The sequence below is a fragment of the Gastrolobium bilobum genome, unplaced genomic scaffold (assembly GCF_033153095.1).
Source record: "Gastrolobium bilobum isolate Gb01-03AN ecotype WA unplaced genomic scaffold, APGP_CSIRO_Gbil_v1 utg2408, whole genome shotgun sequence".
Lineage (NCBI taxonomy): Eukaryota > Viridiplantae > Streptophyta > Magnoliopsida > Fabales > Fabaceae > Gastrolobium > Gastrolobium bilobum.
This window is the reverse complement of record NW_026899693.1, coordinates 876,323-899,157: the sequence shown is the minus strand read 5'-3', so window position 1 is coordinate 899,157 and position 22,835 is coordinate 876,323. Positions and strand designations below refer to the sequence as shown.

General features: G+C 32.7%; 1 protein-coding gene and 1 long non-coding RNA gene across 3 annotated transcripts; one reads left to right on the top strand and one right to left on the bottom strand.

Moving 5' to 3' along the window:
* Window positions 1-227: 227 nt before the first annotated feature.
* Window positions 228-4,732, bottom strand: LOC133292603 (uncharacterized). Of its 2 annotated transcripts, none has more exons than XR_009748948.1 (4): window positions 4,650-4,732; window positions 3,911-3,974; window positions 3,066-3,178; window positions 228-432 (listed from the first exon to the last, which is right to left on the bottom strand). It is a non-coding gene; the product is annotated as an uncharacterized LOC133292603 (long non-coding RNA). The 2 variants fall into 2 exon arrangements; XR_009748949.1 differs by lacking the exon at window positions 4,650-4,732 and adding an exon at window positions 4,409-4,467.
* A 7,919-nt stretch (window positions 4,733-12,651) lies between these two features.
* LOC133292627 (vacuolar protein-sorting-associated protein 33 homolog) lies at window positions 12,652-22,468 on the top strand. Its single transcript, XM_061491054.1, has 22 exons — window positions 12,652-12,801; window positions 12,882-12,921; window positions 13,118-13,216; window positions 13,399-13,590; window positions 13,703-13,813; window positions 13,968-14,033; window positions 14,228-14,335; window positions 14,469-14,513; window positions 14,872-14,928; window positions 15,284-15,378; window positions 16,203-16,254; window positions 16,435-16,491; window positions 16,868-16,930; window positions 17,023-17,129; window positions 17,545-17,667; window positions 17,848-17,929; window positions 18,024-18,094; window positions 18,633-18,713; window positions 19,743-19,800; window positions 19,997-20,058; window positions 20,542-20,635; window positions 21,936-22,468. Exons 1-22 carry the CDS (start codon window positions 12,749-12,751, stop codon window positions 22,023-22,025), a joined length of 1,806 nt encoding a protein of 601 aa, XP_061347038.1. The 5' UTR covers window positions 12,652-12,748; the 3' UTR covers window positions 22,026-22,468.
* Window positions 22,469-22,835: the final 367 nt, after the last annotated feature.

Genomic DNA, 22,835 nt, shown 5'->3' with positions numbered 1-22,835 from the left:
TTTCTTAGCACAGGTATGTGGGCCTGTGCATTGTCCACCCTTCAAGCCCAATGGACTCTCATGTGAGGGGCGTGTTAGAGTTATATAAAACTATTAATGTAGCCTCATCCACCAGCTTAAGCTTTTGGGTTGAATTGGTTTTTTACATAAAATGACACAGTTGTCCCTGGGCAATTTATAATCAATAAAATAATCATAGAGAATGAAATTTTAAGAAACCTGGGAATAGTTTTGGATAGCTCTGTTGAAACCACTGTGATAAGTTTGTACAACTTCATCCACGACCTCCTCAATAACATCACTTTGCTCCTTCAAAAATTGGGCAGCAGTTTCACGATCCTTTGATGTCAAAATGTGGACAACATGAGGTAATGAATCAAAACGAGGAGCAGCCCAACTCTCATCTACTCTAGAGAGTTCTTCTCTCAAATACTGCATTCAAATGGAGCACACTCAAATTGTCATGAATGAATATACAGTGTAATGCGAGACTAAGTGCAGTAGAAATACCATATCAATAAAAGTTTCAGAACAAATAATTTGGACTTCTAATTTATAAATTTGCAGTAAAGAATAAATAACAATAAACCATTCATAGAGTGCGTAAAATAAGACACATGGTCAATATAAATATATATATATATACACTACAGATAATAGTTAGACCATTTACAATATAATGATTCCACATTCAAGTTATAAATTGATTTATCCTTTATCCAGTATTTAGGGTATAATACTCAAATTGTATCATTGTGATAGGAAACTGATATAATAGAGATAACGAACAAGGGAAAATACTGCAATTAATAAAACTGGTTTATACAATACTCTAACCTTAAGTTACAAAATTAGAAAAGATGACTATTACAGAAAGGAAAATATTACAATAGGATTCCCCCAAATGTTACTACTACCCAGGACAGTTGGAGAGGCCCTGGTTCTCACCTGAATTCAATACCAAATGGTCCCAATATTTCCAAGATGCTTTTACACACTTCACATTCCCCATCCTATACTCAGCCTAACCCCCTAGAATATTCTAAAGTTAGTTATGCCACCACATTGGTAAAACATAATCCCCTACTACCAACTTTACATACACCTACATGAGTATATATATTCCCATCACATTGTTTCGGACAAAATTATCAGTGTGACTGTACATGAAATTAAATCTTAGAATGGAGAATGATTGACTTGAAAAAAGGGTAAAATTACTTGAGTGAGTCTACACTCAGCAGACTGTTTTCATATATATATATATATATATGAAGGCAGTAAGTATAACGGGAATTTACAAAAACAAAAACAAAATAATATAAAAATCAATCCCAGTTTCCACCATTTTCTATTGTTGCACTAACTATTGGAACAAGTTCTAACAAAATGTTAATTTTAACACTCCACCTCAAGCTTGTGTATATATATCATAAGCACCCAACTTGTACGCATATATGTTATCCTTGGAGCTCAGAGAGATTTAGTGAGATCAGTCAGTTGATCATTGGAGTTCACAAAGGAAGTAGTGATTTCTCCCGGGACAATCTTTTCAGGAATAAAATAAAAATCAATATCTACATGTTTGATTCGTTCATGAAAAACTCGATTAAAAGGAATGTGGAATGTTGTTTCATTGTCATAAATTAGAGTCCTAGGCCCTATCTCACAAGCTTAAATTCTTGAATAATTTGTTTTAACCATATGAGTTCACACTTAGTGAGAGCCATAGCTCAATACCCTGCTTGGATCTAGCAAGTACATTATGTGGTTTGCTTTTCCATGAAATAAGATTCCTTCAATAAGAACACAATACCCAGAGGTTGATCTTTTATCACTAGGAGATCCAGCGCAGTCAACATCTGAATAAGCAACAATATATGCAAGGCCCCAATTAGCATATACCCTTTTCCAAAGATTATGAACCATTGCATCCCAATGAACACCAGTGAGCGTTAAGGAAATGACAACACTAATGGAAAAGGGTATATCCAATCTAGTCATAGTGTGATTAATCTTACTCCTATGTAAATTTTTCGTGATGAAATACAATACTTCATAACAGAAAATTTCTAGTACAGCAAGTAATAAATGTGATATTGCAGGACTTGAAGGATTATGATGGAACCCAAATTTATAACACTGATTTTATTGCATCAATGGAGGCAGAGCCTCTTTTTACAAACACTAATTGCAGAACAAGACACTAAAAGACCCCAACTCACCCTTAGAACCGACACACCTAGGCTCTAAGAGATCCCCAATATTCACTCAATACATGCATACCTCACTCCACACATTCCCCCACCTTTTATCCCCTTCTCTAAGAATATTTTAGAGGAATCCCCTAACTAACTAACTAACTCCCCCTTTTCCAGGCCCATCAGATTATAACACCAGATGATTCACAAGACTTAAAGCCAACTAGATAAAGAAAACGAAAATGCAGGCCAAAGAGTAAGGATAGAATATTATGATAGGCTACAATGCATGAATATGGGTACTTCCAATTTATCCAAAACAATATGGCACGTGAATACGGCAATGAGACCATTTATTAAGGTTACCCAATCTCTCAATAAAAAACACGTTGGTCGGAAATACCTTTTGAAGAAAAGGAAATTCAAAAGGCTGTTTGCAGCGTAGAATGGGAAAAAGTGACAGGCAGGGCCTGATGGTTTTACTGCTCCCATGTTTTGAAACTGTTGACACTTCGAAAATTATTTAAAAGGAAAAAAATCTGATGATGCCATTGCGTTTTGACAAAAATAAAGATGAAATAGACTGAAAATACAACCTTGGACAAAAAAATCTTTTCCACCTTTGCATTGTAAGAACCATATCATAGAACATAAAGTTATTTTAATCAGGTTAGGGTACCACACAAACAAGTGAAACTTTTCCACAAGTTGTACTCATATTCCAGTCATCTATGAGCACTATTAGAGCAGTAAGCTCAAAATATCTTAAAATTGAACCAGTTGCAGAGAATCCTTCAGCCAAGAAGATCACTAATCTCATCATGAATTGAATACTAATATCAAAAGGAACAAAGCAAAGCTTACAGCTTTTTCGGAAGGCAAAGGTAACTCATCAAAAACTCCCATATTGAGCCTTCAAAGTCTCCCCACAGCATGAAGATATAGATTAACTCATACTAGCAAACCCACAATTCTAACTGCAATCCATAAGTACAAGTTAAAAACATAAATAAAATTCTCAAATTCATTTAATACAAATCATGTACGATCTTAAAATAAAAAAATAAAAAAATTGCACCTAAATGAATGAAAATAACTCTCTAGATTTTAACTGGAAATGAATCACTAGAATTCTTATGCAAAATTACAAGGTATTAATATATAACGTAAGACTTCAATAAAACATAGTTTAAAACAAAATTGGAATAACAAAAACAGAAAAGATCAAATGAAGATAAAAGAATTGTCAGAAACTTCTCCTACAAAAGACTATCCTGAACCAAAATAAAAGGTTTTAAAATCCAAACAAAAGATATTGTTTCAACAAATATAATAACATTCCACTCAATTCATAAAGTTGAGACTTGATACTGAAACCTAAAAAATATTTAAAACACATAGCACTATTGTTCCACCAACCAGCAGGATAATGCATAAGAATAAAAAGCAAATAAAAGAAGAATATTACCAATTTATAATTGTTCTGAAATATAACAGATTCAACAGCCCAATCTAGTTCCACCAAAACGAATTGATTGAAAAGTGCACCACCCCCCCCCCCAAAAAAAAAAAAAAAACCTGAAAAACAGTTCAAAAGACAACAGCTAAGTCTAAGAGGTCAAACAAAATGGCCTTAAACTTCTTGCTAATACTTATCCTTAACAATTTCCGGGCACCAAACCAAAGAGTGAACATTAAAAGAAAAATACCTCTTAAGTCCAGCTCCAGAAGCACCCAAGAGGAATCAGTGTTATTACTTGAACTTCAAATAACCTGACATTCACGAATTCACAGCATAACAAACAAACAGCAGTAAATGAACTTAAATTCAATACAAGTAAAGTAGCATTCAATTTTTTAGCACTTAACCATAGTATTAAGTATTTTAAAATGCCTATGTCAAAAAATAAATGCACAACATAATCACAACTCTCTCAGTCATTTCGCAACAAAATAAAAATTTTAGCAATAAACTAATCGTAAGTAACCATAATTATTTCCAGTGCAGTTTCTGACGATTATCAAGATTCAATCAGCAGAAAGCACAAGAACTGATTGATAATCACACATTTGCTTTTCGATAAAAATTAATAGAGCGTAATATCAAAAGGACCTAGTAATCAACGTATGATCAGGCATTGTTTCTGTTCATTGTTATGACGACATCAACTAAAAAAACAAAAAAACTAGATTCAACTACCACATACAGAAGTAGATCCCTGATTTCCGTCCTCACGCATACTTCACTTGAGCTCTTTAGTAATTCACTCACACGGAACAAACTACAAGGTCCTATAATACAAAAGCATTTGACAATTCAACGCTTAAAACTCAGGAACGAAGTAATAGTATTCTGAAATATGCATGTAGGTTCGAAGATCTTAAGAGTTAGGGTTCGAATCGAGATTCCGTGTGTGCTCGCTAAATCGAAGGTTTTGCAAATCGAACCTGTAGCCGTGGGAGGAATGAATCAACGAACGAAAGCGAAGAATTCAGAGTGACAACGACGCGGATGGGAGAGAGCGCGTGACGAAAAGGAAAGAGAAGAGAGATTCAGGAATAACAATCATATCTTTCACGCTTTTTTAATATTTTTTATTATTGTATCGAATTTTGTCTTAAATTAAATATAAAAAATGTTCGCATTTTTTTTTTCATTTAAATCATAGATCATAATCAAGTACTTTTAATTATTTGCTAATAAAATGCATAAAAATTATTTATAAACCTAAGTGTTCGATTTTTATATAAAAATAAAAAATAAGTAAATGCATTCATACGTAATTTTGAAAATAAAATGATAATTGATATTTTGTCATATCAAGTGGAAAAGTATTCTTAGAAAGGAAAAGTCTTGTATCCCAAAAAAAGAAAAGAAAGGAAAAGTCTTAACATGTAAATTTATACGTAGTCTCATGTTTAAAAAATATAACAAATATTAAAATTGAAAAAAGTACAATTTCAGAAAGACAAATTACGCGTGTTTACAATTTGATAAAATTACATTAATGTTCAACTTAATTTTCAGAAATTACAATTAGGGGTGTAAATGGGTTGGGTTTGGCCATTCTGGTCCAAGCCTACGTCAAAAAAATTCAGCCTATCTGGCCTATTAAAGGCTTTATTTGTAGGCCAAGTCCGGCCCATTTTCAAAAATAAGAAAGCCTGACATGGCCTACAGGCCTTGTAGGCCTCCCACTATATATACTAAGCAAAAAAAAATAATTGTATAGAGCAAAGAAAGTTCCATTCATGCATGCACTAGTACTTCTCATAAGAAAAAAATGACAAACAAGAAAGAGTCAACATAATACCTCAGCTCTAGAATGTATATCATAGAGGAATAGAGTCAAAGAAATGAGAAAGATAAGAAAAATACAATTACTGGATGCTGAAATAAAGTCTACAAAAGAATGTCATTCATCTAAAAATCTTTAAACCACCATCAAGACAAGGGAAAGAAGAGTATTATTGAAAGATCTTCGTTAGTAACATCATAATCCAGCAAGGTGCCCATTGTTCCATGGTATTAAGCTGCAATAGCATGTAAAATTTGGAGACATTAGACAAGTTTTCTTTTCATAAAATAAAATAGCACAAAAAGTAAAAGATATTGATATTTGGTACTTTGTGTCTTTGCCACATAAAATAAATATTATTTTATTATTTTATTTTTAATAAATTAAATAGGCCAGCCTACAAGTCTGTAGGCCGGGCTTGACAAAATTGGCCTATGGCCTATTTATTAAAAAAGCTTGTTTATAAGCCTAAGCCTACTCTACTTTTCTGAAAGGTCGGGCCTGGGCTGGGCTCAGTGTAGGCCGAGCCGTAGGCTGGGCTGGGCCAGCCTGACCCATTTACACCCCTAACTACAATGACCGCTCTTATTTTAAATTTTATTTAAGAGTAAAATATGTGTCATTTTAAAGAATGTAAAATTGTGAACTTGTGTCATTTTGAGTGAGAAAAAGAGATAAATCATGAGAGAGTGGACAAAAAAAAATAAAAGTATGGGTCTCATTTCTTTGTGAGAGTAAAATAACATAGGTTGTGTCATTTAAAAGGACAAATATTTTACTCTTTATTTAAATAAATGCTACAATCGACATATATAAGAAATAATTTTTTAATCAAAGGTAAAAAAAAAAGAGATGGGAGAAAATGGATTTTATGAGTATAATGTTACCTGACGTAAGAAAAATTTCCTACACACTTAACTAAGAGCCTAGGTCCACAATTTTTTTTTTCTTTAATTATTTTACTTTTTCTCTCCTCTTTATTATGAGTATGGGAGAATTTTCTTATATCATGCAACATTATACTCAGGAGAAAATTGTAAACTTATCAAATATAATAAGAAGTTAACATATTCAATCCATCAACATCCACATCAACTATATCTTTACCTCAAATTAATTGGAGTTGGTGATAGATGAATTCAAATAAAATATACAAGTTAACATATTCAAGAATTAAAAAAAAAGTACTATTATTACAACAACAAAAAAAAAAAAGTACTACTAGTGCATTCCTTGCGAATCTAATCTTTAACAAATTCTCGCTTCACTATTTATATCTCTTTTTTTTTTGGTTTTCCAAAGTATCCTACAGCCGACAGCTGAAGACTAATTCTTTCGAGGTGGGAGATCACAATTAAGTAGCTCTCCCAACAAAGCTTTTTCCATACGCACGGTCAGGGATTGAACCACTGTCAGCATGCTTAAGGAACTCAGCTATCTACCAACTGTACTGGGCTTTGTTGATCTCTATTTCTATCTTACTCGATGGAATGAATTTGTTTTCCCAATATAAATAAATCTTCTCATTGTGACCCAATCAATATTTATTTATATATATATATATATATATATATATATATATATTTATCTTTGTTCAAATACCCCTGTTGTTTGCATTTGAATCCCTTAGCCTCGGTGTTTTTTATTTTTTTATCATTTATCTTCCTATGCTTTTTTCTATCCAAGTCCTTTACTATCAGAGTTAAAATTCTTAATCAATATGTCTATTTTATCCTTTTTGCAAAAAATTATAAAATATCATTCAAGTGACTTTGGCCAAAATTATAGATTTATAAAAAGATAAAATAAGAATATATCAAATGCCAAAGGCATCAAATAGGATTAGTGGATATTGCAATGAGAAGAAAATAATAAGAATAATACACTATGAAACTCAGATTATATAATCCTATAATGGTAGGAGAGCATAGGTTTCTGGATGTCATAGAACAAAAAGTGAGAACAGAATCTATCACAATACAAAGAGCTCTTGTTGTCTTTTAATATCTTACAAAGAATTGTATATTTCGATCCAGTGACAATATTAAGTGTTTTTTATTTTTTATTTTTTAAATTAGATTAGAAACTAAATTGTTTTTTGTTCTGCGTGGCCATTGTCTCTGCGTTGGCTGTGCAGAAATAGATTAATTATTTTCTAAAAAAAAAATTGTATTAGTAATTATTATAAAATGATACTTGATGCCTTTGCAATTTGATATTTGACTCTTTTTTGTAAATATCTAATTTTGGCTTATTTCAAGATAAAAATGTGGTATAAATTCATCAAGTAAATATACAGTTTTGGCCTTTGGCATTTGGCTATTTTTTTGTAAATTTTATCTCATTGCAATTGTTTTTAAATGATAGAAGATTTATTGTTGCACATAGGGGTGAAACTAGCCCCGGTCGGCTTATAAGGGCCTATGACTCGATCTACGTCAGGTCAGATCTGACCTAGTATAATTTCGTAAAATAGGCCGGCTTGGGCCTTGAAAAAACTTGTTTAATAAATAGACTATAGGCCCACTTTCACAAGGCCTGGCTTATAAGCCTACAGGCCGGCCTATATTGTACTATTTACTTTAAATAAAATAAAATAGAATAAGTTTGCCTTGAAGAAAAAATAAAAGATATAAATTTAATCAATTGCAATTATTTATAACTTAATTATATTCGATTATATTTTGATATAAATCTGATTTTATTTCTTATGTAGGAGGAACCAACATCTCAGTATGTTAGATTGTGTGTATGAATATATTAAAAGATTTTTGGGAGAAGTTATACTTACTACAAGCATCATGATGTGTTTGTTGGATTCGTGTAGTTATTTTAATTTACATAGTATGGATTTGCTTGTTGGATCTCATGAAATATATGTTATTTAGTTTGAGCATTTTGCTTTTAAAAGTGATTTAAATACAAATTGTGATGAGTTTTATTATGATTTATGATTCTGTTTGGACGTTGAAATTGTGATTTTTGGTTTAGTAACAGGATTTGAGTATTTTGTGAAGTTGATTCATGGTTTGCTTGGAAGTTAAAAATTAATAGGCTAAACTAGACCATTTGTTTTTTTATAAACGGGTCAAGTCAGGCTAACAGTTAGACTCGTACTAGGCTTGAGTCAGGCCAAATTGAATTTTTTTGACATAGGTTTGGGCTTTTCGAAGCACAACTCAGCCCACTTTCACTCCTAGATCACTTTGCACACATCTTTTGCTTGATGTTTCTATTACTAGACACGTGGAACAACCCTTTTCTTATCTCAATTTGTGGGTTATGAGTGTGACAATAGATATGTATATAAAGCATGAGCATCTATATTCATTTGGGTTAGCATAACTCAAACACAACACACATATTCAATCTAAGATTATGAACGAAAACAGTTTTGGAAATGTATATGTATCTACTACTTATAGAAAATAAATTTCATCAGAGAGGAGATAAGAAATAAAACTTGTTACCTTATTACAATAACTTTACACTTGTGTGAAACTCGATAAGTTTGATATGGTTTAAAACCTTTGCAGAAATTGGGGAAGAAGATGAAATTAGAAATGTTGAAGTGTGTTTTAGTAAAAAGGGTAAAATCATAATGTTAATTAGAAACTCCAATTCTATTAGTGAGGGACTTGGATGGAAAAAAGCACATGGGGTAAACGATAAAAAAAATGGCATGGGGTAAGTGATTTAAAGACAAACTATAGGAGTATTTGAACTTTTCCCTTTATTTTAGAAGGAGATGTTGTATGTCACGAGGTAGAAATCACATGTCACCTGTTGATGGAAAGATTTATTAAGGTGATAAAGTTGCTCATGGTAATATGATATGACTTGAATTAGAATACAAAAGGTTGTTTTCATGTTTTGTTGCACAGGGTCTATCTTTTAGGGGGAAATCACCATCAGAAAGAGAGAGCTATTAGCAAAATTTAAAGAATGGTGATACAGATTCTACAAGATTGACTAAGATGCAAGTCTTGAAGATTTGTTCATATAATTGGTCTCTACTAAATATCTGAGTAGTTTGTATACAAGATTCATATATGTTGTACGAGTAATATTTATTCATAAGAGGGGAAGTTAGTTAATTATGAAAATTATAGGGGATAAGATATAGTGCATATTTATTTTCATGCTTATTTTATCCACTATTTTCAAACATAGAATCTCAACTGATATTCACCATTTATTTCTCCTCTTGAGATTCTAATATAAAGATATTAGAGAAGAGCAGGTAGAGTAAGCATGAAAATAGATAGGCACAATATTCTATCTCATATAATAGTATTTTTCTTTCATAATTTTAATTATTGAATTTTTTAACAAGATTTTAATGAGGCATATTCAGGAGTTTTTAACCCATTGAGTTTTTTTAAGCAAGATTGTAACAAGACATATTCATAAGAGATAGGATCCTTTAATACCGATGACAAACTTTGAAATTTGACATCAAATCTTAACTGTTGATTTCTGTCAATCAACGGTTGTTATTTATTGAGAATTAATAAGTTTAATTTTCAATAAATGATAGTCGTTGATTGACAAAAATCAATAGTTAGGATTTGCGGTGTCAAAGAATCCTGCCTCTATTCATAATATATAATTATCTAAAAAAAATGTTGTAAAACACGTTTTACATGGTCAATGTCTGCCTTAATTAAGGATTATTAGATGTCATTATATGTATTAGTAATCACTATCTTTAATATTCATAAATAATGGCGTTTAACCTATATATTATGTAAATTTGTAATCTCTTTTCCCTTGATTCCTACATAAAGAGATGTCATCCGGAGAAGATGCGAAGAAAAAAGAAAGTAAAAATTCTTGAAAAATCTATCTTTTGATAATCCTTGATAGCTTGGTCTCTCCCTAAATCTCCGTTCACTTTTCTCTATATTTTATAACAAATAACATATTTTTGTCATTTGTAAAATATTTTATTTATCATTATGTGAAATAGTAAGTTTAGGTTATTTTGATTAAATAATATTAAACTTCACTTATAATAAAGAAAGTGTTAAAATATATTTTGCTATTACCAAACATGTAAATCATCTAATAACATATTGTTCTAACTCAAATTGACAGGTGTTAAATTTAAAAATATCACTAACTTTTTACATCGAAATTTTTTGACGTGATCAAAAAAGAAAAAGAAAAAAAAGAGAGACTTTTTAAAATTTCAAAGAATAATGAGAATTGCAAATAAACATGACAATTAGGATACGCATGACAATCTTTCCAGAATCAATTTTTTGTCAATTTTTGTTCTCGGAAACATAAATGGATAGAAACAATATCTGATAAAATCGATTTATTTTTTTATTCCCGATAATGAACCGTTAAATTTCCGTGCTAGGAATAGAAAAAATAAAAATAAAAATCTTTTTTTGTTCTCGGATACAAAATGAGAAATACTTTTCTCTTTTATACAAAAGAAAAAGAAATACTTGTCTCTCCCAATCACTCTCCACCACTACATTATCAGCACTACCACCACCATCTCGACACGACCACCACCACCATCGTCGTCGCCGTCGTTGTACCACCATCCTCGTCGTCACCACCACTACCATGATGCCACTGCTACCACCACCTCCACGCCACCGCCACCATCAGTACCAACATGTCATCGTCATCGCCGCAACTGCCACCGCCATCACCACTATTATCATCATCGTCTCTACCACCACTGCCACCATCACCACCACTACCATCACCACATCACCGCCACCGCCACCGCCACCACCACCACTATCGTACCACCACAGTCGTTGTCACCACCTCCACGCCGCCGCTACCATCACTACCACCATGCCACCTTCATCACCAGTCAACCACCACCATCACCAACCACCAACACCATCGCTACAGTCATTGTCGTCACCACCATCACCATCCCATTGCCGCCCTCATCTTTGCTGCTGCCATCGTACCACCACTGTGATCGTCACTACTACGCTGCCATTGCCACCATCACCACCACCACCACCACGCCGCCGCCGCTATCGCCACCTCTTTCATGCCACCATCACTACTATTACCACGTTACCACCATTACGCCACCACCACTATCATCGTCGCCGCCATCATCACCACCACACTATATGAAAAAGAAAAGTGATAATCCGGAAATTTTTATGCTTAATAAGAATATTTTTTATTCTATTATTTGTTGTGTCATCAAACACAATTTTCATTATTGGAATAAAATAAAAGATATTATCAAACTCTCAGAAACTGTTCCAAGGAACAAAAATAAAAAAAAAATTGTTTTTTTTCAGAAATAGTGTCAGAAAATAGAATAGTTGTGAAGTACATCCTTATTGAGACCGAAGAAAATCAAGTTAAAAAAAAATGGAAGACTTTTACATAATAATGTGATGTGATGCGAAAAGAAAAATAAACACATTGTATAAAAATAAAATAAAATAAACGCAAAGATACCAAATAGGCAAAATTCTATTAAAATGTGTGAAACTTTATTTAATGTCTTGATGTTTATCTTTCTTTTCACATAAATTTATCGTATGAAAATATTGGTCGTTGATACTGTACGGTGCCAAATATTGGCAAATGTAATAATGCACTATATTTAAAAGAAAATTTTATTATGTATAAAAAAAATTATTTCTGTAACACAAAAAAACAACAACCAATTTATCACTGATAAAGGGAAATGGTTCATTTAAAGTTGAAAATGAAAATTAAATTCAATAAATATAAAATTCCGTGAGCAATAATTAGTCACTCACTGTTTCTTGCTGCTAGTTTAAGAAAATTAGGAGATAGTTTATCCAGATCAAGGCCTAAAACTAATTAATAGGCATGTTGTTTACCGAAAAAAAATAAAAATATTTTTCTTATGTGGTAGAAAAATAGTTATCTCGTATTATAAAAATAAAATTGTAAGTGAGACCCACACATAAAAGAAGAGAGATAAAAGAATGGTGGGATCCCCTCATTCTTTGTGTGTGTTGAAAAATTATTTATATCATATAAAATGAGATAAATATAACTAAAAAAAAATAGCCATGTTTCGGTTCGGTTTATTATTATTATTATTATTAGAAAAGAAAAACAACTCTATGTCAAGTTCAACATAAACTAAACTGACTGCGTTAGCAATAGCATAGTGGAGGCAAAACTTGATGGACATGTTCCAATCAATTACGATTCTCACTTGAATCGAAATTCCGCTTTTTCTGGTGAAACGAAAATTGTCAAGTGTTGTCAATGGCTCAGATTCCCAACCTAGACAATGCTCCCGTAAATCTCACATCTATTAGGTGAGATCCCCCCGAGTTTCTGCAATTTATTTCAATCTTACGATTCACAATTTTAATTTAATTTTTTTGGTTAAATTAAGGGAACAATCTCAGAAGGAGCTCATCAACATCCTCAAGAATGTAATCACTTCTGAATTCCACCATTTTTTTTGTTTTCCATATGTGAACAAAATTGAAGTTCTGTTCTGCTATGTAATTTCAAATAAAATTTAATGTTCAACTGTTCCGTTTATTTTGGTTTTGCTTGCTATTACTATGTCTGCACTAAACATTGACTTCGTACGTGTGATTGTGATTTTATCTCGTGTTCTTGTAGGTTCGAGGAAAGAAGTGTTTGGTCATTGATCCGAAGCTCGGGGACTCTCTATCGCTTATCATACAGACATCCATTCTTAAGGAAATTTTCTTTCCCTTAGTTGTTTAATGGTTCTTGTTTGATTAGTCGAAAATCAACCCCTAAATATTCTGTTACATTTTTATCTTTGATGTAAAAAATCCTTGTTCTGTTTGGAAGTTATTTGAAATTCTTTTACCAATGGACTCTTGTTTTAATATTTTGATGATATTGAGAGGTCACGTCTAACTTACAAACAGGAGCATGGAGTTGAATTGCGGCATCTCACAGCCGACCCCATTCAAAGTGACTGCAGCAAAGTGGTTTACCTTGTGCGTGCTCAGCCTAATTTGATGAGATTCATATGTTCTAATGTTCATGACGACATATCAAAAGGACTGCAAAGAGAATATCATGTTTATTTTGTCCCCCGCCGCACTGTTGTTTGTGAGAAAGTAAGCTTTCCTTGGAAATGAATCCATTTCCATTAGCTTGAGCATGGTGTTTTTCCTGTTTAAATGCTGTATATCTACGTCAACAATATAAATAATTATTTTTCTTGTGCAGGTTCTTGAGGAAGAGAAATTACATCATATGATTACAATAGGGGAATATCCCTTGTATATTGTACCGATGGATGAGGATGTACTGTCGTTTGAACTTGATCTTTCTTACAAAGTATGTTGCATATTACTAGTTCTGTTCATGCTGATTTATTTATTGAGTTTATTTAGTCTCTTTTAATATTGTAGCTTAAAGACTTTGAAATTTCTAGCATTTAGTATTTGTTTTGACTAATTACTTATCCTTGTTTGCCTTCTTTTTGTGGTAGGAATGCCAAGTTGATGGTGATACAAGCTCACTTTGGCATATTGCAAAAGCCATTCACAAACTTGAGGTTGTCGTTTTGAATACATAGCGATGTCAATTTTTCTAAACAAGGAAGCTTTAGACTTAGAACAATTAGCATAAAAGAGAGAGGAGATAATCCAGTAGAATTGTCCCTTTATGAATATCATCATCATAAACATGATTATGATCTGCGCGTGCTCTTATAATCGTTTCATTAATTCATTTGATTTTATCTTGTAGTTTTCTTTTGGAGTGATACCAAATGTGAGGGCGAAAGGAAAAGCATCTGTACGCATTGCAGACATCCTAAACCGAATGCAAGCCGAGGAACCGGTTAACTCAACTGATGTAATCATGCTCTACTCTGTTTTTCTGTTTAAGCCAATGAGCATAGCAGAAAAACAAACAAAAGCAAAGTTAATCTTACTTAATTTAAAATGCACCCTACAATCTTCTGATTATTTGCTCTTTGTTTGTTCAGATGGTTGTGCCCGAGATAAATACATTAATCCTTTTAGATAGAGAGGTACATCCTGTTTTTCGATCCCATCTCTGTTATACATAATTTGTAGTGTCTTTGGGGATTTTCTACTCGGTGTCCTTGTACTGTGTAATTTATGTCGCCTAAATAGGTTATGTCCTGTTCTGTACACTTCTCGTTTATTAATTCATAAAAATTTGTTAATGTGAGATTTTTGTCCATAAATGAGATTAGAAATTTGAAAGTTGAACAGATCATTATTTCTTACTATACCCATGCTTAATTTTCTGTGTGCACTTTAAGTTGTATTTCTCTTTTTGAGGCCCTGCTATTCCATTTGTTTGGATACAAGGGGTGTCCACATGAATGATGGTCATTGAAATTGAGTATGCTTTGGATGCAGGTGGACATGGTGACTCCCTTGTGTTCCCAGTTAACATATGAGGGGCTACTTGATGAGGCAAGTTAATACTGAAGCAGCCTACACCTTTATGAATGAATTTTTTTGGATACAAGATTTGATTGTTTTGCTATTTGATCAGGCTTTTCTCTTTAGAATATTCCTTAAACAAGTTTGGTTATCTTAATGATCTCTTTCCCTTCATTTCTTTGTGTTATTGTAAGTTAGAATATGGAAATTTTTCTATTGCATGCTTTAGTGATTTGCTCAAGGAGTTCTAAAGTTGTATGTAGGCTTCATGCAATATTGCAGTGCCGCGAATTGGTGTTGGGAAAAATAGTATTATAACATATGCAAATAGGTTAGAAATTATATCTATTTTTATATATACTTTACTGAATTTGTATAATTGCAGTTTCTGCACATCAACAATGGTTCTGTAGAGCTTGAGGCATCTGTTATGGGTCTTCAACAAGAAGGAAAAAAAACTAAAGTTCCACTCAATTCAAGGTAAGTTAACTTTCACTTGCTCTATCTAGCTAGCAATGCAATAACATATTTATTTTCTATGACATGAATGGTTTATATCATGTTTCTCATTACTCTTCAATTTTTTAATGAGTAGGTTGCTTTGTCAAATATTCATGTTATCTCTCCTTTTAAATATCTGCTGATACGCATATTGATATTGACTCATTTCATTATGATTTTCTGCATGATTAGTTGAAACAGAACATGTATGTATATTAAATGTTTCAGAAGCTCACACAAACAAAACAAAAGGGACTACCACTACTTGTTGCATTCTCTTTTTAGTGTCATTTTGATAGAATCCAGTGGCGTCAATTGATTGCCAACCCCACTATATGGCTTGCTTTTTTTTTTTTTTGGAGTTGTAAAAATGATCTCAATTTTGAGAAGGTTTCCCTTCTTTCATTATTATTACTATTATTTTTTTAGTTGATTGAAGGAAATCCCTATTTATTCCTATATCATGATATTTAGTGAATACATGGTACTATGGGCTTGATTTTGTATTAAATAGTATTTGAGATTTGTTGGAACCTAAACTCTTTGTACAATGGGTACCTTGAATATCAGTTTGCATATAATCAAGGTGTAAGAGGATGTAAACCTTGAATGATGCCTTTATTACAATTAAGTCTTTGTTCTATTATAGTCTAGCAAACAGAAATATCTGTGTTTTAGGATGCCTTTTTTTTTGCTTTAAATCCTCTTTTACGTCGTATTTCAGAAATACACTTTTTTCTTTACACTTTTCCTTTTGCTCATAATATTTCGTAAAGTGACATTTCTTGCATGACCTGTGTCAGTGACAAGCTTTTTAAGGAGATTCGGGATCTCAACTTTGAAGTTGTTGTCCAGGTTGATTCATTTTTACCACATATATTGATCGCAGTTATCTCTTAAGATTCCCTCTCTCTCTCTCTCTCTCACACACACACACACACACGCACATAGGGGCAGGGGGGAGTGTATTTGGATAAAAAGATCTTTGGCTCCCTTGTAGTTCTATTTTCTTAGTTGCTGTCTGCAGTATTGCAGATTTTGCGTCAAAAAGCTACATCCATGAAGCAAGACTACACAGAGATGACAACTACTGTAAGTAGATGGTCTTATTCTCGGACTAATTTTACTGTAAATTTTGCAAAAATAACTGTTCTGAAACCAACTTGTGTGAAAGTAATCTCAGTGAATTTACTGAAGTCCTGTTGTTTTCAATTTCATTCTTTGGAGATCCAACACATCAAGTTTTCAAATAGTTTTACTGCTATACTTTATCTTTAAGCTAATTATACATTTAAAGCTTGCTTGATAGATGCAATGTTTAAGAATTTTTAAAAAAAATTACTGCTTGAATAAGATGAACATGCATAAAAATTTTCAGAAGCAGTTGAATAAGTTTTTATAACTTTTGGAAAGTTAACATGGATTTGTAAAGAGACTTTTTTAATATATTGCTTTCCATGATAACCAGACACAGACAGTTTCTGAGTTGAAGGACTTTGTGAAAAAGCTGAATTCATTGCCAGAGATGACAGTAAGAACATTTTTGTTATAGTATTGACGTTTCATTAACAGTAATCTCATAGTGAGTATAGAATCATAATAAGCTTTAAATTATTTCTACAGAGGCACATAAATCTCGCTCAGCATCTATCAACATTCACATCAAAGCCTTCATTTCTTGGGCAGCTTGATATGGAACATACAATTATTGAGGCCCAGAGTTATGACATGTGAGTTAATTTTGCACGCAGATAGCTTAAAATGTTGGATGATATTATATTTTAAATTAATATAATTTCTCTCTGTATATATGTAGAAAATTATATTAATTAAATATTGCGGAGTTTCTTAGCATAGATAGGCAGGGCCTATGCATTGTCCACCCTTCAAACCCAATGGGCTTTTGTGTAAGGGGTTGTGTTAGAGAAATATAATATAGAACCATTAATGTGGCCTTCACCTAATATCTTAAGCTTTTGGATTGAATTGACGTTTTGCAGTTTGATTTGCAAAACCAATTAATGTAACATTGTTATCTGGGTCAGTGTCTGTAGTTGAGTAGCTGGTGATGCATTATGGTTAACAGATTGCTGCATGTACATAACCTACGTTATTATATGAAACTTATGCCGTTCATATATGCAGATGCTTTGATTATATTGAAGAATTGATCCATAAGCAGGAGCCTTTAGGAACAGTGCTACGCCTTCTAATCCTGTTTTCTGTTACTAATTCTGGTTTGCCAAAGAAACATTTTGACTACTTGAGGCAAGCTTGCATACTTCATATATCCTTTATTCTATCCCTTTTTCATTTTGTTACTTTTGTAGATCCTTGGGAATCACTAACCTATAATATTATTCCCATTTTGTATTTTGTACAATATTCGATCAGATTTGATTTTGGAGTACTTATTGTTCTCTTGTATATTTGTAACTTCTAATTTAGGAGAGAACTACTCCACAGCTACGGATTTGAGCACATAGCAATGCTAAATAATTTAGAGAAAGCTGGACTCTTTAAGAAACAGGTATAATACATCCAGTTGTTTACTTGCAAATGCACATGGATGTATAAATTTTTTGTTTAATAATTAACTCTCATTTTGCATGTGATCCTTTTAGGAGTCAAAAAGTAATTGGCTTACTATAAAACGTGCTCTGCAGCTTGTGGTTGAAGAACCTGATACGGCCAAGTAATTTCTTCTAGATGATGTGATCCTTGAACCTTGATTATGTTTTTAAATTGTGTTAAGTTCATCGCCACAATTTAGATCTATTATGGAATTATGGTAATGGGTGTGTATGTGAAAAAATAAAATATGGTATATATAATTATGCATTGTGAAATGATAGAAAATATAGAACTAAGCATCCCAAATCCTCTCTATATGCCCATCTCTTTTAAGGTTGATTGTTGTTGCAGCAATAAATTTCCCAGATTTCTAACCATGCTTGCTCTTCTTTTGTTTTTTTGTTTATTTATTTCTACTACTAGAATTTCTCCGTTGTTCATTGTTAATTCGCTTTGTAGTTGTAATCAACGATGCTTCTTTTTTTATTTTTTATAGTACATGATTCATGAGTAGATGAATGGACGAAATTCTTGCAAAATCTCTCATAGAAGTCTTTTAAATTGTCATTTTTGATAAACTACTGTTACACAATTATCTATTTGAGTTATTGTAGTCCTGTTTCCCTACTTACTCTTAAAATGATTTGCTACTATGACAGCCCCAATGATATTGCTTACGTCTTCTCTGGATATGCACCACTTAGCATTCGTCTGGTTCAGCATGCCATTCGATCTGGATGGTAAACCTGAATATCTAATACTGAAAGTCTTCCTAGTTCTTGTTGAGCATGCCAATTAACTTCATTCTTTAAGATAGTTGTATATAAATATTATAGAAAAGTTCAACTAACTTGACCGTAAATTTCATCTTATGCATATCTATGTCAGAGGTGGCTTTGGTTAAATGCTTTACAATTAAAAGTCATGGGTAGAAATGGATCAGTATTCAGTGCTGACCACAAAGTATAGTTTAAGATGTTAAACACCCGGCACTGTCGATTATAGTCAGACATTAGTTCTTTGGTGCAAATATGTCGACAATCACATCTCAATATACTTACTGCAGTATATTTTATGGGCTTACATTAGTTCTTTGGTGCAAATATACCGACAATCACATCTCAATATACTTACTGCAGTATATTTTATGGGCTTTGTAACAGGTCTGTTGAAATATTGTTACTTAATGGGCAAGGCTGCAAAGATTTTATATCATTGTTAGTACATATTACAGTGTATTCCTCTCGGTTGAGGGTGAATTCCAACGTTTACTTGATGCAATACCATTGTTGCTCAGCTCCTTAGCTCATTACTAAATTGAAAGCTGTATGAATTTTTTTTAAGGAAAAGAATTTTCAGTAAGGGAGAAAAGAAAAGTTCAAAGTTAGATGACAAGACATCCTCACAAGAAAATACAGAAGAAACACCTAGAAACCAAGAGATTGGGTCCTGTAACAAGGCATGCCAATCTCTCTGATGTCTAACAAAGAAGCACCTCTAAACAGTCCATGATGAAATTGAAGATTGTTGGATATTAGACAGCTATTTATACCTAATCACAGTATCTTAGTTTTTATTTATCCAAAGCTTTAAAATTTCTCCTTTTGGTGTACTATTACATGCAACACATTTGCTTTTGCTTGAAAAGATCTATTGACTTGCTCAGTGATTGCATTAACTTTTAAAGTGATTTTCTATGTTTGGGTACTGAATGTGAGCTCAGTAGTTGACAACTGATGCAATACTGAATGTGATAATTGATCTTTTAGGCGTCCTGTTGAAGAAATTTTGAAACTGCTTCCTGGACCTCATTTGGAAATAAAGAGGGTTAGTACTTATCAATTTGACCCACTAGAAATCTTGTAACTCCTGTTATAATTATCTACTCTTACTGAATGCGTTTTCTCGCATGATATTTCCAAGTTCTTAAACTGTTTAAATCAAAGTCACATCATCACTAATATCCCATTCACCTCCTTTCCTAGTTATATTTTAAGTTTCGATTGCTCTATTGCTTGTACAGGGTGGATTTTCAAATAGCCCATCATTTGACTCTTTATCAGGGGTTTCAACCAGCATAGCTAAGTATGTTTCTATCAGTGCCAGTTTTCTAAAACTTTGCATCTCCTCCTTTATCCTCAGTAAAATGCTACTAATATGACTAAAAAAAATGTTATAAATTCCAGGAATATAATGCTTACCATTTCATGTAAGTGTCTGCCAAATCACTAAGATAAAGATTTCAAATTGATAGCTGTTAATAAGGTTCAGATAGATCCTGCTGTATATATTTCATGCACAATATTTTACTTGTGGTTGTGGAGGATATCAATTAGCCCCAGATGGGAGGTTTAATGCCGGGCAAAAGCTCCTAACAAAGATTTCAACTGTGTTTCATTTGTTTTTAGTTTTTGGTGATAGGTTCTTAAAAAGGGAAGCTATTGGAACTGAATGGTTTACATTTGACATTGGTGTTTCAAAAATTTGCTGAAATTTGTAGACTCAAAGGAAGAAGCCTTATAATTTTGTCAACCACCTTTTTTCTTTCTCACATTTCATATATTTCAGAATACCCGATGGAAGGCGTGCTCTGGTGCTTGTTGTCTTTGTTGGGGGCGTTACCTTTGCCGAGATTTCTGCACTTCGATTTCTCAGTGCTCAGGTGTGTTAATTGTTGCCTATTTTTGAATGTTCCAAGACACTATGTTAATCAATGCATTCTGCCTCTAATTTAAATCTAAATTTTTGAATATGGTTATTGGTCCATGATATATCAGGTAAATAGACTTCCCTGCTTAAATGCTTAGTAAAATGGGTAAACTAATAAGGGTAAAATTGTCAAGTTCAAATAATTGAAACTAAATCAAATCAAATCCACTCATATCCAACCAAACTTGAGTGGATTTCTGAATACACACAACGTGAATCAAAAGGATTACAAAATTAAATCAATTCCTATTTTTTAACCTTCCAAATGAAGAATTTCATTTATATTCAATTGATTCAATTCCTAAAGTTTGTTTTCCAAACACATTCTTTGAGACTTCTAGACTCACTGAAGAATTCTTCACACATCTCTCTGTGATACATGGAACTCATACAAGGGTCTCAAACGATGAGGGAGAGGAGGGGAGACAAGCCTAGGCAAGCTAGAGACTGAGGTTAGGGTCTTGGAACATAAGAACTCTTAACTGAAAAGACTATGGAGATATTGGACTGGCACAATGATTAGAATTAGAAGAATAAATATTGTGGTTGCAACTTGCAAGTCTTGGCTCTCAAGTAGAGATCAAACAAGGAATGGAATTAATACCAATATGGATGTCACTAGAAAGAAACAGTATAAGGTGATCAGATCATTGCCTTAAAGCTAGTTCACTGGAAGGAAGCACTAGATATTTAGTATATATACCCCTCGAATTGGACTAGATGCTTAAACCATATTTGATTTCTGGGAGGATCTAGAAGGGAAAATTCAAGCCGTCCCAGGAGGAGGAAAAAAATTGTTGTACGAGAGAAGCAAAAAATTAGAAGAGGGAATATGGTTCTGGAGAAAGGAATAAGGGCAGGACTATTTTGGAATTTAGAATAGCATATATGATAGTTACTTAGTTAGTATCCTCGAAAATTGGGATGATCATGTTATTACTTTCAAAAGCAGAACCTCAAGGACACAAAAATAGGGATAAAAAATATATGTTCCAGTGTACTATTGTTCAATTCTTATTTCCCACAGCATGTTCATGTTAAATACGAATAGAGAACACAACTTTGTTTTCGTGTATGTTTACCATACAGGTATTAATTTGGTTCAGTATTGAACAACAAACTCACGTAAACACTGGATAATTTAATTCGTCTCTTCTTCGTTATATCCCACTTTATACCATTGACTGAGCATTAGGTGTAAATCTTCTCGTTTGGTTCTTATCTCCTAATTTTTAATGTGGTTTGATTTGCAGGAAGGCATGGCATATGATTTGATAATTGCAACAACAAAAATGGTCAATGGCCAAACCTTGGTTGAAACATTTATGGAAAAGCTAGGTTGATTAACGAGTGTAGTTTTATAATCTCGAGTGCCTTTCTGGTTTAGAGAGGCGAGTTTATATTGGATGATGCCAAACCAATGCTATGCCTAAGCGAATTCTTGTAGGATGATGCCGAACTGATGATGTGATGAAAGCTCTATTGGTGCTGTAGAATTGTGTGATTGGGACAATTGGGAGGATAGAAGCCTAGTCTTTCGAGGGGACTATCTGGAATTAATAGTATGAGGGCTATTTTTCGCTGTGCTCTTATTTCAATTTGTGGCAAATGATCGAGCATTGTATGCCTACTTATGTTTGTAGTGTGTTAGTGTTGATTTTGGTTGAAAATATTAAATGAAATAGGGGGTGTTTGGTATGAGAAATTTTTTATTGCTGAGAAAAAAATATTCTCGGAATATGATAGGTAATTTTTTTGGCCTGGGTAAGTTACAGAAAGGTGTTTGGTAGGCAAAAAATTTATTGGAAAAGTTAAGTTATTTTTACTAATGCTATGTTTGGTTGACGTTGAAATATTGACGGGAATGTGTTATGATATTACCAAATTACCCATATTAATAATCAAATAATATTAAAATATTAAAATGACAGTCATCAAAGTACATTGATATCCATTGTTTTTTGAACAAAATTTCAGATTCTAATAAATTTTGATGAATCTCTCTCCTCTCGGCATATTTTAGATTGCAATTTTTTTTTTCCTTTGCGCAGTACAAAACAAAATGCATGGGAGAAATATTATACTGATATTTTCTAACCTGAACCCATACCAAACGAGGTTAATATATTTTACTTACACAAATTTTCTTGCAT

Coding starts and splice junctions, on each gene's coding strand:
- LOC133292627 (XM_061491054.1), top strand. CDS start 12,749: ATGGCTCAGATTCCCAACCTAGACAATGCTCCCGTAAATCTCACATCT. Junction 15,379..16,202: donor AAAGTTCCACTCAATTCAAG/GTAAGTTAACTT, acceptor GACCTGTGTCAG/TGACAAGCTTTTTAAGGAGA. Junction 16,492..16,867: donor ACACAGAGATGACAACTACT/GTAAGTAGATGG, acceptor CATGATAACCAG/ACACAGACAGTTTCTGAGTT.